The 19,092-nt window shown below is 38.7% G+C and overlaps 1 protein-coding gene across 4 annotated transcripts in view; it reads right to left on the bottom strand.

Annotated features, from left to right (window-relative positions):
* CDK6 (cyclin dependent kinase 6) overlaps positions 1-19,092 on the bottom strand; it is a 238,121-nt gene that overhangs the window by 10,568 nt on the left and 208,461 nt on the right. For all 4 annotated transcript variants that reach the window (NM_001261307.1, XM_015134231.3, XM_028844866.2 and 1 more), the window contains 2 exon segments: positions 2,603-2,738; positions 8,042-8,092. In NM_001261307.1, the coding sequence (NP_001248236.1) occupies positions 2,603-2,738; positions 8,042-8,092 (187 nt within the window).

Here is a 19,092-nt window from a genome sequence, read left to right as displayed (position 1 = left end):
GTATAAAATGCCCCTCAGGAGAAGACCCTTTTGGGTCCCTATGGGCTGTTTCCTGCCCAGGATTTCTCTGTAAGCCATTAAAGTATGCATATAACTTTATTTAGTAATTCTTCCAGTGCTAGCAAACTTAGTGCTACAGTTGGAGTCTTCACCGCAACTTCTTACCCTGCCCCAAGGTTACACCACTCAGAGGCAGGGATATCTTCCTTCTAATTAATAACAAGGTGCCACAAGGCTAGCAGTAGCTCTCTCAGGGGACCATTAGATTCAGTTTGAGTCACTAAACTCTGTTCCAGGCTGACAGCTCAAGTGTAGGGCTACCAAGGTGAATGAGCTGATGCTTGCACTTAAGAAGCTCCTGGTCCTAGTCAAGTGGTTTGGGCAGTTTGGCTGGGCTACTGAGGTAGAAGGTGAAAGGAGGGAAAGGGAAATATTTGCAGTAGCAGCAGTCTCTGTTCCCAAACTGTCCATACCTAAATTAGAATGTGTCCCTAATTTCAGTCTCATTTCCACCCCTACTTCAGGTAATCTTGTTACTCAAATCCTCCACCTCTCCTTCCACCAATGCCTCCTGCTGGGTGCCTAGCAGGTGGCAAGCACTAAATAGTGATGAGTAAGACCTCCTCATTGCCCCAGGAGTTCACAAGTAGCAGGAAAGCCACATCGGCTTCTCCATCCTAAAGTGAACTGAGTATATGAAATGTCTGTGCATTCCAGTCTTCTATGTAATTTACAGACTTTACATTATCATGGTTAATGGAAGAACTCTTCCACTTAAGAGGTCTGCATGACCATGATATTAATAGGACTCCTGCCAACAGTCCTAGTCAGGTTCCAACTGGATTAGGGACCTCTCTAATATTGCATCGAAAGCTTAAAAACAAATACAAACAGAAAGTTCTATGTGTATTTCAGGCAAATTCTTGGGTCCTCTGAAATCTGAGCTCCCCTTCAGTCCATGGTTGCTAGCCTCCCTATAGGATCTTCTGAACATCAAGAGCTAAAGGGCAAGCGGAAGAAAGAGCTTGTTTGTAGAAAGGTTCCAAGTGTCTGTTACAGCAATAAATATCTCTAGAAAAGCTTTGCAAGGGCTGAATTCCCAAAGGACTGGAGAGCAGGGGCAAAATTCCTGATCCTGAGTTCTCTTTTCCCAGAGTCCAAGAAGGAGAAAATTAGGTAATGGCATTAGGAAAGGAAGCAGCTAATTTAATCTCCAGGACATAGGAAAGAAGAGAAAAGAGCTGTGGGAATACGTTCACGATACAGAGACGTGTCTCTAGAGGATTATGTGAGAGGAAGCCCTTTCCTCACAGCTACATTGATGGCTTAAAGCTGGGAAGAGGGTGGAGAGAAGGAGAACGACTTAGCCAAATGTGGGGGTGCAGGAGAATCTCAAGTTGGAAGTCTTAATACACTTTGTCCTATAGAAATACGGTTTAAAACAGGTGTTTAAGTTCTATTATTGCTCTACTTTAGGAACAAGGTTGCCGGGTTAAGAATTAATTAAAAAACCTTGTGTTAATAATATTGTTTCTGCAAGAAAATTTAGTTTAATTGCCAAATAGTTTACTCATAAAATGAGCTTCTGGAATCACAACTTAGTCAAGAGTTAGATACTATGGTAGATCGGATAACTTTTAGTACATTCCCTCTTTTCTCTCCCCTCTCACCATAGGGGGAGCATTCTTTCCTCCATTCAAGTTGGCCTTAGGTATGGAACTTGCTTTGGCCAATGGAACATGGGCAGAGTGGCGGGTACTTCTTCCAAGTATGGACCTTCAGGGGTGTTGTATATTTCTGCTTGCCCTTTTGGAACATCCACCTTCTATCATGAGAAAAACATGCCCCAGGGAGCTGCTGCCTCTCTGGCATGGGCCCCAGAATGAGACACATGGAGAAGACCTGTGCTTCACCCATGGGCAGAAGCAGATATCAAAGGCTGTTGATTCAGGAGGTAAAGGATACACTCATTACTCATTGGGTTTCAGACATCAAGAACAGCCCAACAGCTACACTTTTCCACCTATTGTTCTGGCCTCCAGGTATAGAAAATTAAGTATATGGTCGAGTATTATGAGTCTCAAACAGAGCACAGAAGTCCTTATTTTCAGCGAGGTATTTTATATGTGCCTGGCACACTAAATACTTATTAAATAAATTAGCAACTAGAAGAAGTATTGCTATATAGTTCTTTTGGAAAAACATCTCCCCAAAGTTGTGGATATTTAACAAAAGGCACATTAAAATGACAAATTACTTAAAGTAGCATGAAACTGTAAGCAAGGAAACATAATATTTACTTCTAAATAAACATATGTCAAAGTGAATTGAGAGGCTTCTAAAGCTGCATTGAAATAAACATTCAAAGATGGCAGATTTAAAAAAATGTGGATCAGAAAGACATTCCAGAATCAAAAGCCACCAGCTGCTACAAGTGTGAAAATGAAACCTCTGGAGGGACTGTCGCCTCCTGCCCCACGTGGCTGTGGCACGTGATGCCGATAGCAGCTACTGAACTGATATTTGTGACTACCACCCAGTCTGGGTAGGGCAGGTGTCTCACTGGCACAGTGCAGACCAGTTTGACATCACAAAAACTTACCAGAAGTAGGTCTTTGCCTAGTTCATCGATATCTGTTACAAACTTCTCAATTGGTTGGGCAGATTTTGAATGAAAAGCCTGCCTGGGAAGGGCAACATCTCTAGGCCAGTCTTCTTCTCCTGGGAGTCCAATTACGCTACAAAAGAACCACACATAGACATGAACATTAGCTGCTATGCAGAAGCTGTTTTCTTATCAATTTCCAGAGAAAGGCAAAATCTAAGGGGGAGGCATGGGGGAGACAGTCCCAGGAGACCTTCACTTTATGACTGGCAGGGTCTCTGTTTATCTCTGTCCTACCGCAATATGGTGTCATGGGGTAGAGGGTAATCTCACAGAAGAATTGTAAAATTCACTGGGAGGAGATAAGAGATTGCTCTGGTAGCAGACACTAAATGTAAGGGGTGATGTAGAAATAGAAAATATATTGCCAGGCAGTAAGCCCTGACTTAGTGACAAAGCAGGACTTATTGTATTCAGAGGAGACCCATACTAGTATATACATTTCTTAATGTCCAAGAATGCTTTCTGTGTTTTGATCGAACGTCCCAGTATTGGCATGATTTTTATGATGCTCATCCAACATGGTTTATTAACATATCAATTTGGTTGCATTTTTGGTTAAAGAGTAATTCCCTAAATATTAAATATATACATTAGAATCAGAAGGAAAAATGACGCTAAAACGTTTGTTAGTCCTGCATTATTCAAACACGATTTTATAAAAGGAGGTCTGTGGTATTCCAAAGTGAGCAAACAGTAAATTAAAAGACTATTATTTATATTTCCCCTGAAAACCATTCTGGGATCAGAAATGTGGAAAGAACAGTAAGTGATAAAAAGCACAGGCTTTGGAAATAGGCAGGCTTGGGTTCAAATCCTGCACCTGCCACTTACTGGCAGGTAAGGACAAATTACTTAACATCTATGACCCTTAGTGTCTTTATGTATACAATGATAATAACTTACAGTTGTAATGAGGATCAGTTATACTTTATTTAAATTTATAGTAATATATAAATTTATAATTTAAAGTATATAGCACAGCACCTGATACACATTACACACAGTCAATATCAATCAATACATTGTCAATTATTATTATAGTTAGAAAATGTTGTTATTCATCCAAGATGCATAGGAAATACATCACTATCACACTTAAAATATGAACTGCTTATATCCTATTTATGTATAACTTAATATTCTTTAAAAATATTAATAGGTCAATGGACTTACATAACTTATATATTGTATAGACATTATTTATAGTTCACATATAGGTCATAAGTAGGTTTGAACAGAGAAAATCAGAGGATGCAGGGACTTCTTTCCCATACAGACTGTATAACTCTGAACTAAAAATAAAATCATAGTTTAGTGGACGGGTTATATAGCTATTCAAATACTGGACCAAATAATGTTTTTTTTTTTTGAGATGGAGTCTCGCTCTGCCGCCCAGGCTGGAGTGCAGTGGCACAATCTCGGCTCACTGCAAGCTCCACTTCCCGTGTTCACGCCATTCTCCTGCCTCAGCCTCCTGAGTAGCCGGGACTACAGGCGACCGCCACCACACCTGACTAATTTTTTGTGTTTTTAGTAGAGACGGGGTTTTACCGTGTTAGCCAGGATGGTCTCAATCTCCTGACCTCATGATCCGCCCACCTCGGCCTCCCAAAGTGCTGGGATTACAGGCGTGAGCCACTGTGCCTGGCCTGGACCAAATAATTTTAACTACAGTTAGAAATTAGGGTCTTCTGCTTAGCCTATACTTGCTGGGACTGAAGCCCACGAAGAGGTGTTCTTATGAATATACTTCCAGATTTCAGGAAGACGTGGTACACGTCCCAAGATCTGTAGCATTTTATGTCCCCTTCCCTCACCTACACAGAGCCCAGGCCACAGACTTCAGCTGGGAAGATACCCCTGTCATCACGGCTTCTCTGCCTGGGTGTCTGGGGAAAGACACTGTAATTCTGCCTCTATCAGGCATACTGAGAGAGCTACATTATTGAGGCAAAGGAAGATTAATGGACATATTTACTAGAACCAATAAACAGAAATAACAATGAACAATATATAGATTTGTTCAATAGTAAAGCCTACAATAGATGTTAAAAAAAAAAAAAACCAAAAATACCACTATTAATTATGAAAAGAAATGCATGTGTAAGTAAGTGTCTGGATACAATGAGACAGGGCAGAGGAGGGAAAGAAGAATGTTTGTTAGAGATCTTTTAAAATTTCCTTTCATTCTTTTTTAGTTTTCAGGTCTATGTATATCAATATTTTTGTGTATGTTCACCAGTCACCTAGAAATTGATTACATTAATAACTCCTAGAAATATTTAAAATGTTTTTATTTGTGGCTTTGAATATATCTACATTGAGTTAAATCTTGCAAGTATATGATCAGCTGAATGCCAAAAGCCTTCAGAGAAACAGCACGTCTCTGTATGTATGCATGTACATGTACACATAACTTTATATAATTTTATATAAAATTTTAAACAAACACATAACAATTTATATATATATAACTTTAAGTCTATCACCTCCTCTGATTCCTGTAACAATCTCCTAAGACATGTAAGTCAGGTGTTATTAGTCTCATCTTATAGATGGGGAAACTGAAAATGAGACATAAAATGAACTGCCAAAGTCACAGATAGCGTGCTCATTCACAGAGCCCAGAGTGAGTTCTCTTCTCTCTATTCCAGTATTTTATTTTCATTTAGCTATGACATTGTTTTTTAAAATGCTCTAAGATGTCACAGGCTAAAACTATTGTTTCACTTTTAATACTTGCTATTACTTGAAGGCTTAAATCTTCCTAAACACAGAAATGTTCTTCCCTTTAACAGTATGTGAACATGGGCCAGGTGGGGTGGCTGTAATCCCAGCATTTTGGAAGGCTGAGACAAGTGGACCACTTGAGCCCAGGAGTTCAAGACCAGCCCGGGCAACATGGTGAGACCCCGTCTCTATAAAAAATATAAACATTAGCTGGGCGTGGTGTCCTGTGCCTGTAGTCCCAGCTACTTGGGAGGCTTAGACAGGAGAATTACTTGAGCTCGGGAGGCCAAGATCATGAGCCAAGATCATGTCACTGCACTCCAGCCGGGACAACAGGGCAAGAGCTTGTCTCCAAAGAAAAAAAAAAGAGGATGTGAATATGGCTTTCCTTAAAAAAAAATTCAGTTTCATGTTCAATATGAACTTTTATGGCCCATATACATGTGTTGTGAAATTCTGATAGGACCATTAAAAAGTGCTTGCATTTAATTCCACTATTTGGACAGCTGAATATAAGCCTTAAAAGTTGACATTTATACTGGCAAGCCTGACAGGGCACAATATCTATAAATGGCAGTGATGGTGGAGACAGAAACATTTTTTCAAGTACTTCGGCAGTGACACTAGGGTGCAGCATTGTCCCTCTTCTCCGGCAAGGTAATCCATTCAGAGGAAACAGAACATAATTTTGATGAAACAATGCCAGAAACCACAGAGTAAAATCTAAAGGCACAAACCATAGAACTCTACAGCTTCTTTTCTGTTGGCAACCTACGATTGTCAGGACTTTGCCAAAAGTAGAACTGGCTTTTCCTTGGAAGCAGGTCAAATATGCTGGTCAAATGTTCCTTCTGGTCCATTTCACTGGCTTCATGTACTAAGGGAGTACTAAGAATGTTAACAAGATTGCAGACATCAGTGCTGGAGGTAGACACAACTGTCAGGTAGTATAAATAAGGGAAAGAAGGTGATGACCTTCAAGGCCTGGCAAGCTGACTTCAGTCAAGATTCTCTTTCCTTTTAACAGAAGGTCATTAGTATGTCTGATTTCCCCAGTTTCCTCTTTAAGATCACATGCACACAAAATATATTCAACAGTCATGGGGAAAATAGATGGGAGTTCATCATTGACTGATTTAAGAACTTGCCATTCAGAAGCAGGGGTAACATGAAGGCTTTGTGTTGAATTTATCTAGTATATGGAGTGGTCAGTAGTAGGAGCAGTATCATCAGCTGCCCTGGACCCAGGAAGCCCACAGGCATAAAAAACTAGCAAATGTTATTCAGGCCTTAAGCTACTATGTTCTGACTCAGCAGTGGCACTGGCACTAACAGAGGTCTAGCTGCTTCCAGTCACTAAAAGCACAACATCAGGTTCCAGTTTTATTAACTGTTTTAAGTAGTCATGCTTAAGTAGACAGTGCTGGTATGAAAATCTATTCTTTAGGGGTGCTTTTTTTTGCAGTCTTACAGACTTCGAATTTCATAAAAATCACTGGGATTCCTATAAAATGTCACAGACCAAAGATCAGGGCTATTTTTGGTCTAGAACTGCCACTTTCTTCCTACTCCACTCCAATTCGGACGGGCCTTGCAAACCCAAAAACTCAAAAAACGATGCCACACTGCATGCTTTGTGAGAAGAAGCGCCCCAGTTACATTCTAGAAACATGAATACATACATGCCCTCACATGCATGAACATGCAGACATGAATGAAACTATGTAAATCATCAAGGAGCTATGTAACTGAAACCCAAGAATTTGAGCACAAGAAAGGATCTTATAGAGAATTTAAGTCAGAATTTCATTTCTCAGATGAAGTTAAGGAACCAAAAGGTTAAATAATTAATGATGAATTCTTTTTTTTTTTGAGACAGAGTCTCGCTCTGTCCCCCAGGCTGGAGTGCAGTGGCGCAATCTTGGCTCACTGCAAGCTCTGCCTCCCGGGTTTACGTCATTCTCCTGCCTCAGCCTCCCGAGTAGCTGGGACTACAGGTGCCTGCCACCAATGATGAATTCTAATAACAACAGTAATAGATAACTTTTAAAGCACTTACTATGTGCCAGGCACTGTGTAAGCCCTTCATGGGGTGTGTTACATGACTTTCTCAAAGTTGCAGAGTTATTTTGCCAAAGACTCAGGGTTCTCATTTTCTGTTTTGGTGCTCTGAAGAAAAATGAGATGTGTAGCATACCATCCTTCGCCCAGGAAAACAAAACAAAACAACGCAGAACCAACCTGGGTGACCAAGGATACTCAATGGGGACACGAAGCTCACTGAACAAGGATGGGTACTTTGCCACCAGGCATCCCATCTCTGATGTTGGGTGCATTTGAAATGACCACAAGCAGAGAATGTATTTGAACTAAAGAACTGGAGCTCAGCCACATGAAGAAAGAGGAGCAGCAAAAAGATCCACACAAGCAACATACAAGCTTCCAGAGCAGAGCAGTTAGGGCTCTGCATAAAACGGCACTTCTACCATGTCTCCACTCACCACACAAATAGTAACACTGTCTGCAGCAGCTGCTTGAAGTAAGAAAGACAAGAGATAAACACTTGATATGCATGTCAAAGGAAAGTCACTGTAAATGTTTTAATGCTATAGACACTGATGTAAAATTACAGTTATTACTTACTCCAAGATTTTTCCTAGTTGATCGACATCTGAACTTCCACGAAAAAGAGGCCTAAAAGAATAAACACACATTTTAAACAAGAAATGTTCTCAGATTACATTTCAATCATATTTGCCATTATCATTGTTTAACAGGAAGCAAAATATTCTTTATGGGTTGGGAAGAAGTGAAATAATGGAGACATTTTTCCTTTGGTAAGTGAAGGTTTTCCCTGCATTTCACTTATGGGTAAGGATCTCTCATGAATACCTGGTGGTAGATGAATTCCATGTTTTACAATCACGGGCATTCTATTTGCAGTCATTGTAACAACAGCGCTACCATCAAATTCAGTTCCAGGTTTCAAAGATCTGCTTAACTTCGTGACAAGGTGGAACATATTACCATCCTAGTCTCGAACTATAAATAGGTAGGATTCTTTGAAATTTCTCAGAGCACTCTTTCCATACTACTTTGCTATCAGAGTATTTCCTCATGGGTCTCTCTCCTTTCATTTGTCCTCAATGCTGCAGTGAACCACCTCTGGGTCTATATTTCTAATTATACCACTTTTCTTCCTTCCAATATTATGGCAGCTAACTATTACACGTTCTAAATCTTAACTCTGGGCTTTAGAAGCAATTGTGTCTGCTTCGAACACACAGCCTTCCTTGACTACACTGAGCATTTAACTGGCAATTTAAAAAGGTCATTTTGTGACATTTCTGGCATTTCCCTAAGAAGAGCAAGTAGCCCCTTGAGGGAGGAGACTTCTCTAGGTTTCTCTATAAATCCCTGCCATACAGCTTTACTCTGACAGATGCAGTTACTAAACATTTGATTTGATTTTGCATACACCTATGGTACAAGTAAACGTTCCTAATTCCTTCCTCAACAAATGCCATAAACAGGTAATTTTCAACACTAATGTATTAAAAATATTTGTAGTCTATTATTAGGTGTGATATTTCTTTTTATATTATATATCAAATTATAGAGCCTTAATCTTGAATTCTTAAATATTTTGTGTGAACAATAAATGAACTCACTATATATGGCCATACATGGAGAATCCTGCAGTCATAGCATTTCAGTGGTTAGAATACACCTTAGTGTTTCTCAACCATACTTTCTATTCATGTTACTATTCCTGAAAATAATTATTTCCAAATGCAGTGGAAAAGAATTTACTTATGGCAAGGTGATGGGCTGAATTTTTTTTCCCCCAAATTCATGTTGAAGCCCAACTCCCAAGATCTCTGAATTTAACTGTATTTGGATATAGAACCTTTAAACAAGTAAGTAAAATAAGACAGGGTGGGCCCTAATCCGATCTGACTGTTTTCCTTGAGAAGAAGCCATTTGGACACAAAGACATATTGGGGTGCACATGCACACAGAGAAATAAACATGTGAGAACCATGAGAAGGTAAGCCTAAAAGAGAGCCCTCAGAAGAAACTAAACCTGCTGACACCTTCATCTTGGACTTCCAGCCTCCAGAACTATGAGAAAATAAGCTTTTGTTGTTTAAGCAATCCAGTCTGTTGTGGCAGTCCTATAAAACTAATATAAGCCACCCGCACATCACTAATGCAGCCAAATTCATAAAGAATCATGCAGTTGGGTTCTAAAACACATCTTGACAGGTCTTAAAAGATGACAAGGTGAGAAGTCCAAATTTTTTCTAAAACTTCCAAAAAAAGGCAAAAAATGGAATCTTAACAACTATAATTTATTGAGCATGAATGTTGTATCTGGCCTAGTGCCAAGTGCCCCAAACGTAATCTCACTTAATTCTCACAAAAATTCCAGGAGAAATGTAGTAGTATAATCATCCCTATTTTCAGATGAGGAAACTGACTATTGGAGATGTTACATGATTTAATTAAGGGCACAATATTCCCCTCTCCTTTTATTTCTTTTTAGTTAAAATGTTGATTTTTCAAGAAATTTTTTTGATTGGGGAAAGGGCCTATTTGGTGATGGACTGTCCTGGGAGTGAATCTCTATTTAGCTGTTTCTTCCTATATGATCTTAGGAAAGTCTCTTAATTTCTTAGACTTAGTTGCTTCATTTGTAAAATGGAGATAATGACACTTACCTCATAGGATCAACTAAGTGAGATTATGAATATATCTCAGCTACTAGAATGCCCAGCTTATAGCAGAGTTACAATTAAGTGGTAACTAAACACACACACACACACACACACACACACACACACACACACAGAGACAGAGAGACAGAGAGACATCTCTCTTCTTCCTGGCCAATATCATACCCAGATAGTCATGTAAAGTATTTCAAATGGTGAACTAGAAAGGAAGGAACCATTTGCCACTATGTGGTGAGGTCCAAGTCACATTTAAGTCTAACAGTCTTTCCTCTGGGGTCACTATATATTGCTTACATGTTACAGCTCTTACAACTTTATCAAGAAAAGAATTTTCTAAAGGATGAATGCCACATTTTTCAATAAAGATTAATTCTGAATTGGCAATATCACTTCCTGTATGCAGTTTTGCCAAAAAAACAAAACAAAAACAAAACACACACACACACATACACACACACACACAAACCCTCACTACACACACACACACACACACACACACAAACCCTCACTAAGTATTCAAGCCTATCAGTGAGATAAATTTTCTCAGGTCAAATTACCAAGGGGACTAAGTTTCAGATTATATGCCTTTTTAAACAAACAAGTAAAAAAATGCATAGTATCATTTGTAATCTCAGTAACAGTGGCAAACAACATTTAGAAGTTGGGTGTGTTTTTTTAACAGATGAGAAGCGGATACTGGTATGTCTGTTATAGAAAGGAAATGATTCATGCATAATGGGGGATGAAAGATTTCATTTAGTTACAATACTTTCATTGTACTCAAAAGACAAGGAAGTCATGGGTTAACCTATAGAACACCTTTGTAACCTGTATTTGACCTGCAGCTATGCCTTGACGGCTATTTTTCTTGATTAGTGGAGGAATTTTCCATGTTCATAAAGTGATCTTTCAAAAATATTACTGGATAATATCTATTATTTTATACTCATTCCCATATTCCATTCTAGAGTTGTTATCAGTTAAGTTAAAATTGTTAACTTATCACCTTGCAATTACCACCTATTCAAATAACTGGATTAAGCAGAAAATCAATTAACTGATCTACTTAGTACACACTAATTGACTGATCACCCACTAAGTACATATGGCTGTAATCGGTGCTGGGAGATACTAAGAAATACATATATATAAAATATAAATTATATTTTAAAGTATATAATTATAATGTATGTAATATATATAATGTAATAGTCATATGATATACATATAATATGTATTTATACATTAATAATAGGAGACAAGGAGACAAGATATACAGATGCAGAATCACTGAGTAGAAGTTTACCTCATTTTACCAGTGGGAGACAGAAGTCACGGTCATCATTTCATCTTAATAGAATGTTAGGAGGTGGTTTGATTAACTTTCTTTTACAGAGGAGAAGTAAAGTAACATCTAAGGAAACACAGATGAGTATGTGGCTAAGCTGATCTGTCTGACTTCAATGAACAGCAATACAGAAGAAGTGTTTTAGAAAGACTAATTTGGCAGGGGTTTACTGAGTCAGTAAGAGGGGATGGAAACCAAGCCAAGGAGGTCAACTGGGAAGTCACTGTACAAGTAAGACGACAAGGGCCTCAACTAGGTGGGACAAGGAAATGGCTAGAGATGCAAAGACATTTAGAAGAAGATGATCAGAACTTGATGGAAGTCTGAACATGATTTGAAAGGAGAAGCATGATTTTAAGTTTGTATTATATTATTAGTAAAGACTGGCAGAATGAGATAGATGGAGGTGGTGGGGAGAGGAGATTAGAAGGTAATTGACTTAGTTTTAAATATTTTCCTTTTATAATAAAATTATATAAAACATTTCACTGAAATTTGGGAATGAATAATCTGCAAAAAAGGTAGTTAGGCATACCTAACTGTATATACCCAAGAGCATTAACATGCAGGTTCACATAAAAACTTGTACATGAATGTTCATAGCAGCATTATTCATAATAGCCAAAAAGTGGCAACAATCCAAATGTCCATCAACTGATAAATGGATAAACAGAATGTGGTATGGACTTATAAAGGAATATCAGTGAGTCATAAAAAGAATGAAGTACTGAGACAACATGGGGGACCCTTGAAACCATTATGCTCAGTAAAAGCAGCCAGTCACAAACGACCACACATAATATGATTCCATTTATATAGACAATGTAAATTTATAGGATCAGAAAGTAGACTGGTTGTTGCCTGGGACTAGGGGATTTGAGGGAACTGACTGTAAGCAGACTGAAGGTCTATTCCCCTGAAAATTTCCTGTGTTGAAATCTTAATCCCTAAGGTGATGGCATTAGGAACTGGGGGCCTTTGGGAGGTAATTATGTCAAGAGAGGGATTAGTGCCCTTATAACAGAGACCCTGGAAGGCTCCCTTGTCCCTTTTGTCATATGAAGACACAGCAAGATGATGATCATCAATGAATGAGGAAATGAACCCTCTCCAGATACTGGCTCTGATCTTGGACTTCCCAGCCTCCAGAACTATGAGGAATAACTTTTTGTTGTTTATAAGCCAATCCAGTTCATGGTATTTTGTTAGCAACCCAAGCTGACCAAGACAGATTGCTAATGGGTATGGTGTTTCTTTCTGGGGAGATAAAAATGTTCTAAAATTGATTGTGGTGATAGTGGCACAACTCCGTGAATATGCTAAACTGAAAAAAAAACACTGAATTGTACTATTTATATTGGTGAATTGCGTGGTTTTATCAATTATATTTTGATAGATCTGTTAAAAAAGGTGGTTAAGAAATTATATTTCCAAGCAAACATTACAGATTCAGGAGGAGGGTAAAAAAACTGCTAAGAATTTGGAACCCATCCACACACACACAAAAATAAATAAAAAAAAAACTGCTAGGAAAACTGTTAGGTCTACATATATGAAAGGCTTAAGCACATGGTATTAAAGTACAGTGACAAACATTTTACCATATATTCAATCAAGTACTTGTCTGGAGACATGTGCTCCACAAGTTTTGATAATCTATTGTTATGATCTGAATCTTTCCAAACACCTGATTTATCAGATTGGGGTTAAATAATAAACCAAAAATGTCTATGCATGCATGCCAAAAAAAAAAAAACAGGCACTGGTATGAAACTATTATCTTATGCTTCACTTTGGATGGTGAGATGATTGAATGATTTATTTTCTGCATTTTTCTACTTTTCTTTTTTTTATTTTTGTGAGATGGAGTCTCACTCTGTCGCCCGGGTTGGAGTGCAGTGGCCGGATCTCAGCTCACTGCAAGCTCCGTCTCCCGGGTTTACGCCATTCTCCTGCCTCAGCCTCCCGAGTAGCTGGGACTACAGGCGCCCGCCACCTCGCCCGGCTAGTTTTTTGTATTTTTTTAGTAGAGACGGGGTTTCACCGTATTAGCCAGGATGGTCTTGATCTCCTGACCTCGTGATCCGCCCGTCTCGGCCTCCCAGAGTGCTGGGATTACAGGCTTGAGCCACCGCACCCGGCCTCTACTTTTCTATACTGCATTTTATGAGTGTTAATTAGTTTTAAAATCAGAAGGAAAAAACCCGACAACATTGCCTCTTGCCACATACTGAATGTATATGATCTGTTCATCTCACCTCTTCATTCCCTACTTTAATACTAATGCACTCTATTATACTTGTTTACCTGTTGGTCTCTACACACAAACTGGATGTTCTCTGAGGACAGGGCCAACCCTTACTTGATTCTGTATTCAGAGTACTTAATTTACTGCCCAGTTTGGCTATAATTGGAACTCAATTAATACATGCTGAGTGGTTATTGCTCCTCTCTGCAAGAAGGATTTCTGTCCCTTCTTTCCTTCAACTTCAGCTCCTCCTGTCTCAAAATTCACTTCCTTGGTTCATCTCTGGGTAACTCAAGTGCAAGCAGGTGTATCTGCAGAGATACGTATATATGATTAGATGTATACACACCAAGAGCCAACTCCAAATCCAATTTATATTGTTGTATCTGTTTATGCTTTAATCTGTCTGTGGCACCAGACAATATCTGCCTGCAAATAATGTGTATTTAAAAATTGGGGCTGGCTGACAATTATTCTCCTATATCCAAAACCTTGCGAAAACCTTCACAGAAGCAGCAAGAGGCAAGCAGGATAGGAACTTTGCCCTCCAGTGCTTGCTTCAGCCAGGTATGCAGGCTAGGGATGGTCTCCTTGGAAGACAAAGAAAGAGAAGTGTTGAAAAAAAGTGTAGCAAAGGCAAAACAGTATAGCATTAAGGAGGGTGGGGAGGGGAAAGACGCACTTGAAGAAGTAAAACTGGTCCAGAAAGGGAGAAGAGCTGGTAGGAAACAGCACAGAAAAAAACAATTTAAAGCCCAAGTAATGAGAAGGAAAGACTGTGGCAGAAAGAAGAATCTGAGACGAAGTTCCGTCACAGAGACTGAGACTGATAGGAAAAAACCTCTGCCAGGCAAGGGAGGTGCCACTTAGAGGAAAGACTTGTGTCTCTAACACAAGTTAGAGTGTGTGCTGGCATCACTGTCCATAGGAGGGACTATGAGTCTGGTAATTTCCTTAAAAATAAATAGCTGAATTAATTTTTCCTTGTTACCAGATGTGAATAATTTATTTATCCACAGAGGGCTCATATTTACTAGACTATGAGTAACTTCCTCTAGAGAGAGAGGGAGAGAAAGAAAGAGAGGGAGAGCAGAGAGACAAACCCTACCATTTTTCAACTCAAAATTGAGGATCAAAATTAAACTAGAACTCACCGAACTACTTCAGATTTCTGAAACATTACAAAACTCATAAATTAATATATTTACTGAGTCAATTTTACATATGACTAAAAAAAGACTAAGTGGTCATTGAGATGAAAAAGTCATCTCTAATCACTGACAAAAATTGAATGAGTATCTCCCATTTGCAAGAAATAATTATTTCTCTTAAATATTCAAAGAATTTCATTTCTATTTTCCCCATGTCATCTCTTCCTGCCTTAGTCTGCTCAGGCTGCAATAACAGAGTACTGCAATCTGGGTGGCTTAAACAACAGAAATTAATTTTCTTGTGGGTCTGGACGGTGGAAAGCCTGAGATCAGGGTGCCAGCATGGTAACTCAACAATTTAGGCTTCTGGTAAGATCCCTCTTCCTGGCTTGTACCTGCTTTCTTGCTATGTACTCATGTGGCTAGAGAGAGGGCATGCTCTTCGGTGTCTCTTCTTATAATGGCACTAATCCAATCATGGGAGTCCCATCCTCATGACCTCATTTAACCCTAATAATCTCCCAGAAGCCCCATCTCCAAATAGCATCACAATGGGGGTTAGGGCTTCAACGTAAGAATTTTGGAAGGGACACAAACATTCAGTCAGTAACACATCCTTCCTCCTATTACTGAATACAATATACCTTCCATAATTTTAAAATTAAAAAGCTGGGCTGGCACATCCTTGCCCACTATAGCAGCAATGAATGTGGTTTGTCTTTCTGTGACTAGGATCCAACTCTTCATTTTATATACTTTTGGATATTTTTTCTTGCCAAATTACATGATTTATTTATTTATTTATTTCCCTTCCAAAGCCTCCCTTATCTCTTGCTCTCCAATCACACTGTTCAGGGGGATTGTTAAGGCTGGGAAAGAAACGATGATATATTTAGCACTTTCTAAGGGCTGGGTTCCTAAAACATTATTGCATTTTAATTCTCAATCTAACTGTGAAGTTAGGCGACTAGCAAGTACTGAATAACTTTGCAACTGAAAGAAAGTTTTAGGAAGAGGAAAATAAATCTGAGTCAAACTTAGGAAGCTACAATTTGCAAGGATAAAGACTTTATATTAGTGTTATTAACAAATTGGAGGCAAGTCAAGGATATGGTGCCCCCATGGAATCACCCCTGTCCCCCTGGGCTTCTTTAATAGTCAGATATCGCAGGTTCAACACTCCGGGGAATACTGTCTTCTGTCTCTTCATATAACCACAGAGCTTGGATAACCCTCCTGCTCCCTTGTGGAAATTCTAGCTATAATACTCACTATACTTTAAATTGGGCTTAGCATTGAAACACTTTAATGACAACATGCTGGGAGGTCATTTGGAGCAAAGGTGATGGTGTGGTGTGGAGACAGAATAGAAGATTAGAGACGATCAGGGACACCTGGCAACATTAGTGCCATTGATTAATTAGTGAGACTTTGATTATTAACTGGGCTCAGGGCTTATCAATTGCCTTCATTCTGCAGCAGAACTCTGAACTACAGATATCACTCAACCAAATTAGAACCTCACCATACCCCGTAATAAACTTATTCTGTCTCACAACTCCTAGTCTTGCTTTATACTGTGCCTTCCTGGGAAAGAAGGCAAAGCTTTACCAGGGAATTCGTTCATGAGTGGGAACCTTAGCACTGTTGTTCTTCAATACCTGGTCATTTGGGTAGGAGAGGGCCCAGGAATAGGGTAACCAACGAGCCCAGTTTGCCCAAGATTGTCCCAGTTTCAGTACTGAAAATGCTGTGTCCTGGGAAACCTCTCTGTCCCAGGCAAACCGGGATGGTTGGTCACCCAATCCAGGAGACTCAGAACAAGAGGCTGTAGAAGACAGAATTAAAAAAAAAAATTAAGTTCTTTGTTATTTCAGTGGGGCAGGCTGTTTAAAAAAAATCAAATAAGCATACCTCAAAACAATCAGAATGAAAGTGGTCCAGACAGACAGGTTTTATTCTATTTTTTCCTAACAACTCGCTGCTACTGTGTAATAAGGGACTAGACCGGGGGCAGTCCCCTCTTCATACCACAATTCAAGATGTTATTTCTCTCTCTCAGTAAATGACCTTGTAAAACTGTACGCATCTTGCCTCTTTGGCAGGGAAAGAGCATTGCCTATGGTTAGGTCCACAGTGTTAAATTAATAGTCTGCAGGAAGTGCTGGATCTAAGGAGGCAACCACAACTAGGGGGTCACTGGCGGGGAGCTACCTACACATATAGGATGACAAGGAGATTTCATCCAATTTGGTTGGTAGTGATAGGCTGTAAGCCGGGTTGAGAATGATTCTCAAGTGCTATGTAGGTGTAACAAGAGACAGTGCTACATTAATCAGTAACACACACCTCTGAAAACGAACTAGCTAAGTGAATCAAGTTTTCTCTCATGATAGGCTGACTTCAAAACAATATTGACACAAGGAATAAAAATTAGAAAATACAAAAGTAAGTCTGTCTAATAGAGACATTTCAACAGCACATACTACATACATTATGGTAACCAAAATGTGGCTCTCAAAACCACTTCTTACTTTTAACCTCTGAATCCACTGGTTTTGTCTTCAACACAACATTTTTTTGCCAAAGGCAGTCTTATGGGCTCTGTTGTGGGTGCATCTTTGAGTATATAATTATCGTCACCTCTATGCTCACACACCTTTCTCTTGCAAAAACTCTAATATTGACATCAGCCGGATGTCAACAAAATGACATTTTTCTGAGGCTGAAGGTTTTCACGTTGCCTTTGGGGGAAAATAATCACTAGACATTTTTCTGAAATGGAAGTGTCTGTTGGCTGAAGTGGCTTCTTTAAAAAAAAGAAGGTTTGCTCAAAATGGAACCAAAAGTATCAGTCATAGAGCATTACAAATGATCTAAAAATATTCTCAAATTGGATTCAATCATTGGTTAAAAATAGTCCAAACACTGAAAGACTGATTTTCTCATTTTTTCCTTAAAAAATTATAATGTGCTCAACATATAAATAAGGGCTCTGGCCCTTGAATGTCAGTGATGTTGTCTACCAGTGTCTAGTATTGAGAGTTTAGTGTGATGATTAATCAACAAAAGCTAGCATTTATTTTATCAGAATAAAATTTTACTGGCCCAACAGCAAGTTTAACTTTTTCAAAAAGCTTATTTACTGAATTTATATGCTGAATGATACATCATGGGTACTGTCAAAAATAGCAAATGATTGCATGCCTGCATTAAAACATCTCATATACACCATATATATCTACTATGTAGCCACAAAAATTCAAAATAAAAAATTTAAAAAGTAACAGATTATTTTGATTATAAAATACATATACATTGTAGAAAATTTGGAAAATAGAGTAAATAGATGAAAATAAAATACACAGCATCGCTTCCATTCTTTTCTCTTTTTATATACAAATGGATATGATGGTATCTCTAAAGATTTTTTTTTTCCAAACAAGCTAAGATGGCACCATATCCCAGGGCAGGATCTGAGTCTTGACTATAGTCCTTAGTTTTGAACAAGTATAGGGTAACAAGAAAGTGCATAACAAAGCTATGACTGAATAAAACTCAAACCTTGGTGAAGACAAGAATCAAGGACACATTAAAAAAACTATGGGTACACACACATTTTTCACCTACCTCTTAGTTTATATCTTATGACAGGGAGCAGGAGTAATCTTTTCTTTTTCCTTTATGAATGGTAAAGACAACTGGTATCCTGTCTGAATATAATATGCCTATCCAGCACACTTTGGGTAGAATCCAATGATGTGTGATAACTCAACAATTTGGTACAGGAAACAGAGCCCACAACATTCCTCAGAAATTTCACAGGCAATCTAGACAGAACAGACCTATTTGAATAGGGATTTTTTGTTCAGTAATATTTGAAGGATGCAATTTTTCACGGTGGATACATTGGGTTTGTGACAGATGCAAATTCAGATATGAATAAAACACAATTAAATGATTCAGACTCTGGAGCTGTGCTTCCACAGACCTGATTTCTGCATGGGCCAAACAAAGGAAAGTTGGTGTTTGACAACTGTGGATGACTCATCAGAGGAAGTTCTTACCATGTGGATGTGCTTGTTGAAATAAAACTGGTTAACAAAGCTAGCCTTTTTTTTTCTCCCTCTGTGGGCCAGCGAGGGTTTCATTTTAGGAAATGGAAGTGTCAATGTGGACAAACTGTTCTGAAGTATTTATAGCATCAT

Source organism: Macaca mulatta, chromosome 3 (genome assembly GCF_049350105.2).
Source record: "Macaca mulatta isolate MMU2019108-1 chromosome 3, T2T-MMU8v2.0, whole genome shotgun sequence".
In the NCBI taxonomy this organism is placed as follows: Eukaryota; Metazoa; Chordata; class Mammalia; order Primates; family Cercopithecidae; genus Macaca; species Macaca mulatta.
The sequence above is the reverse complement of the archived record's forward strand: the minus strand, read 5'-3'. Positions and strand labels throughout refer to the sequence as shown.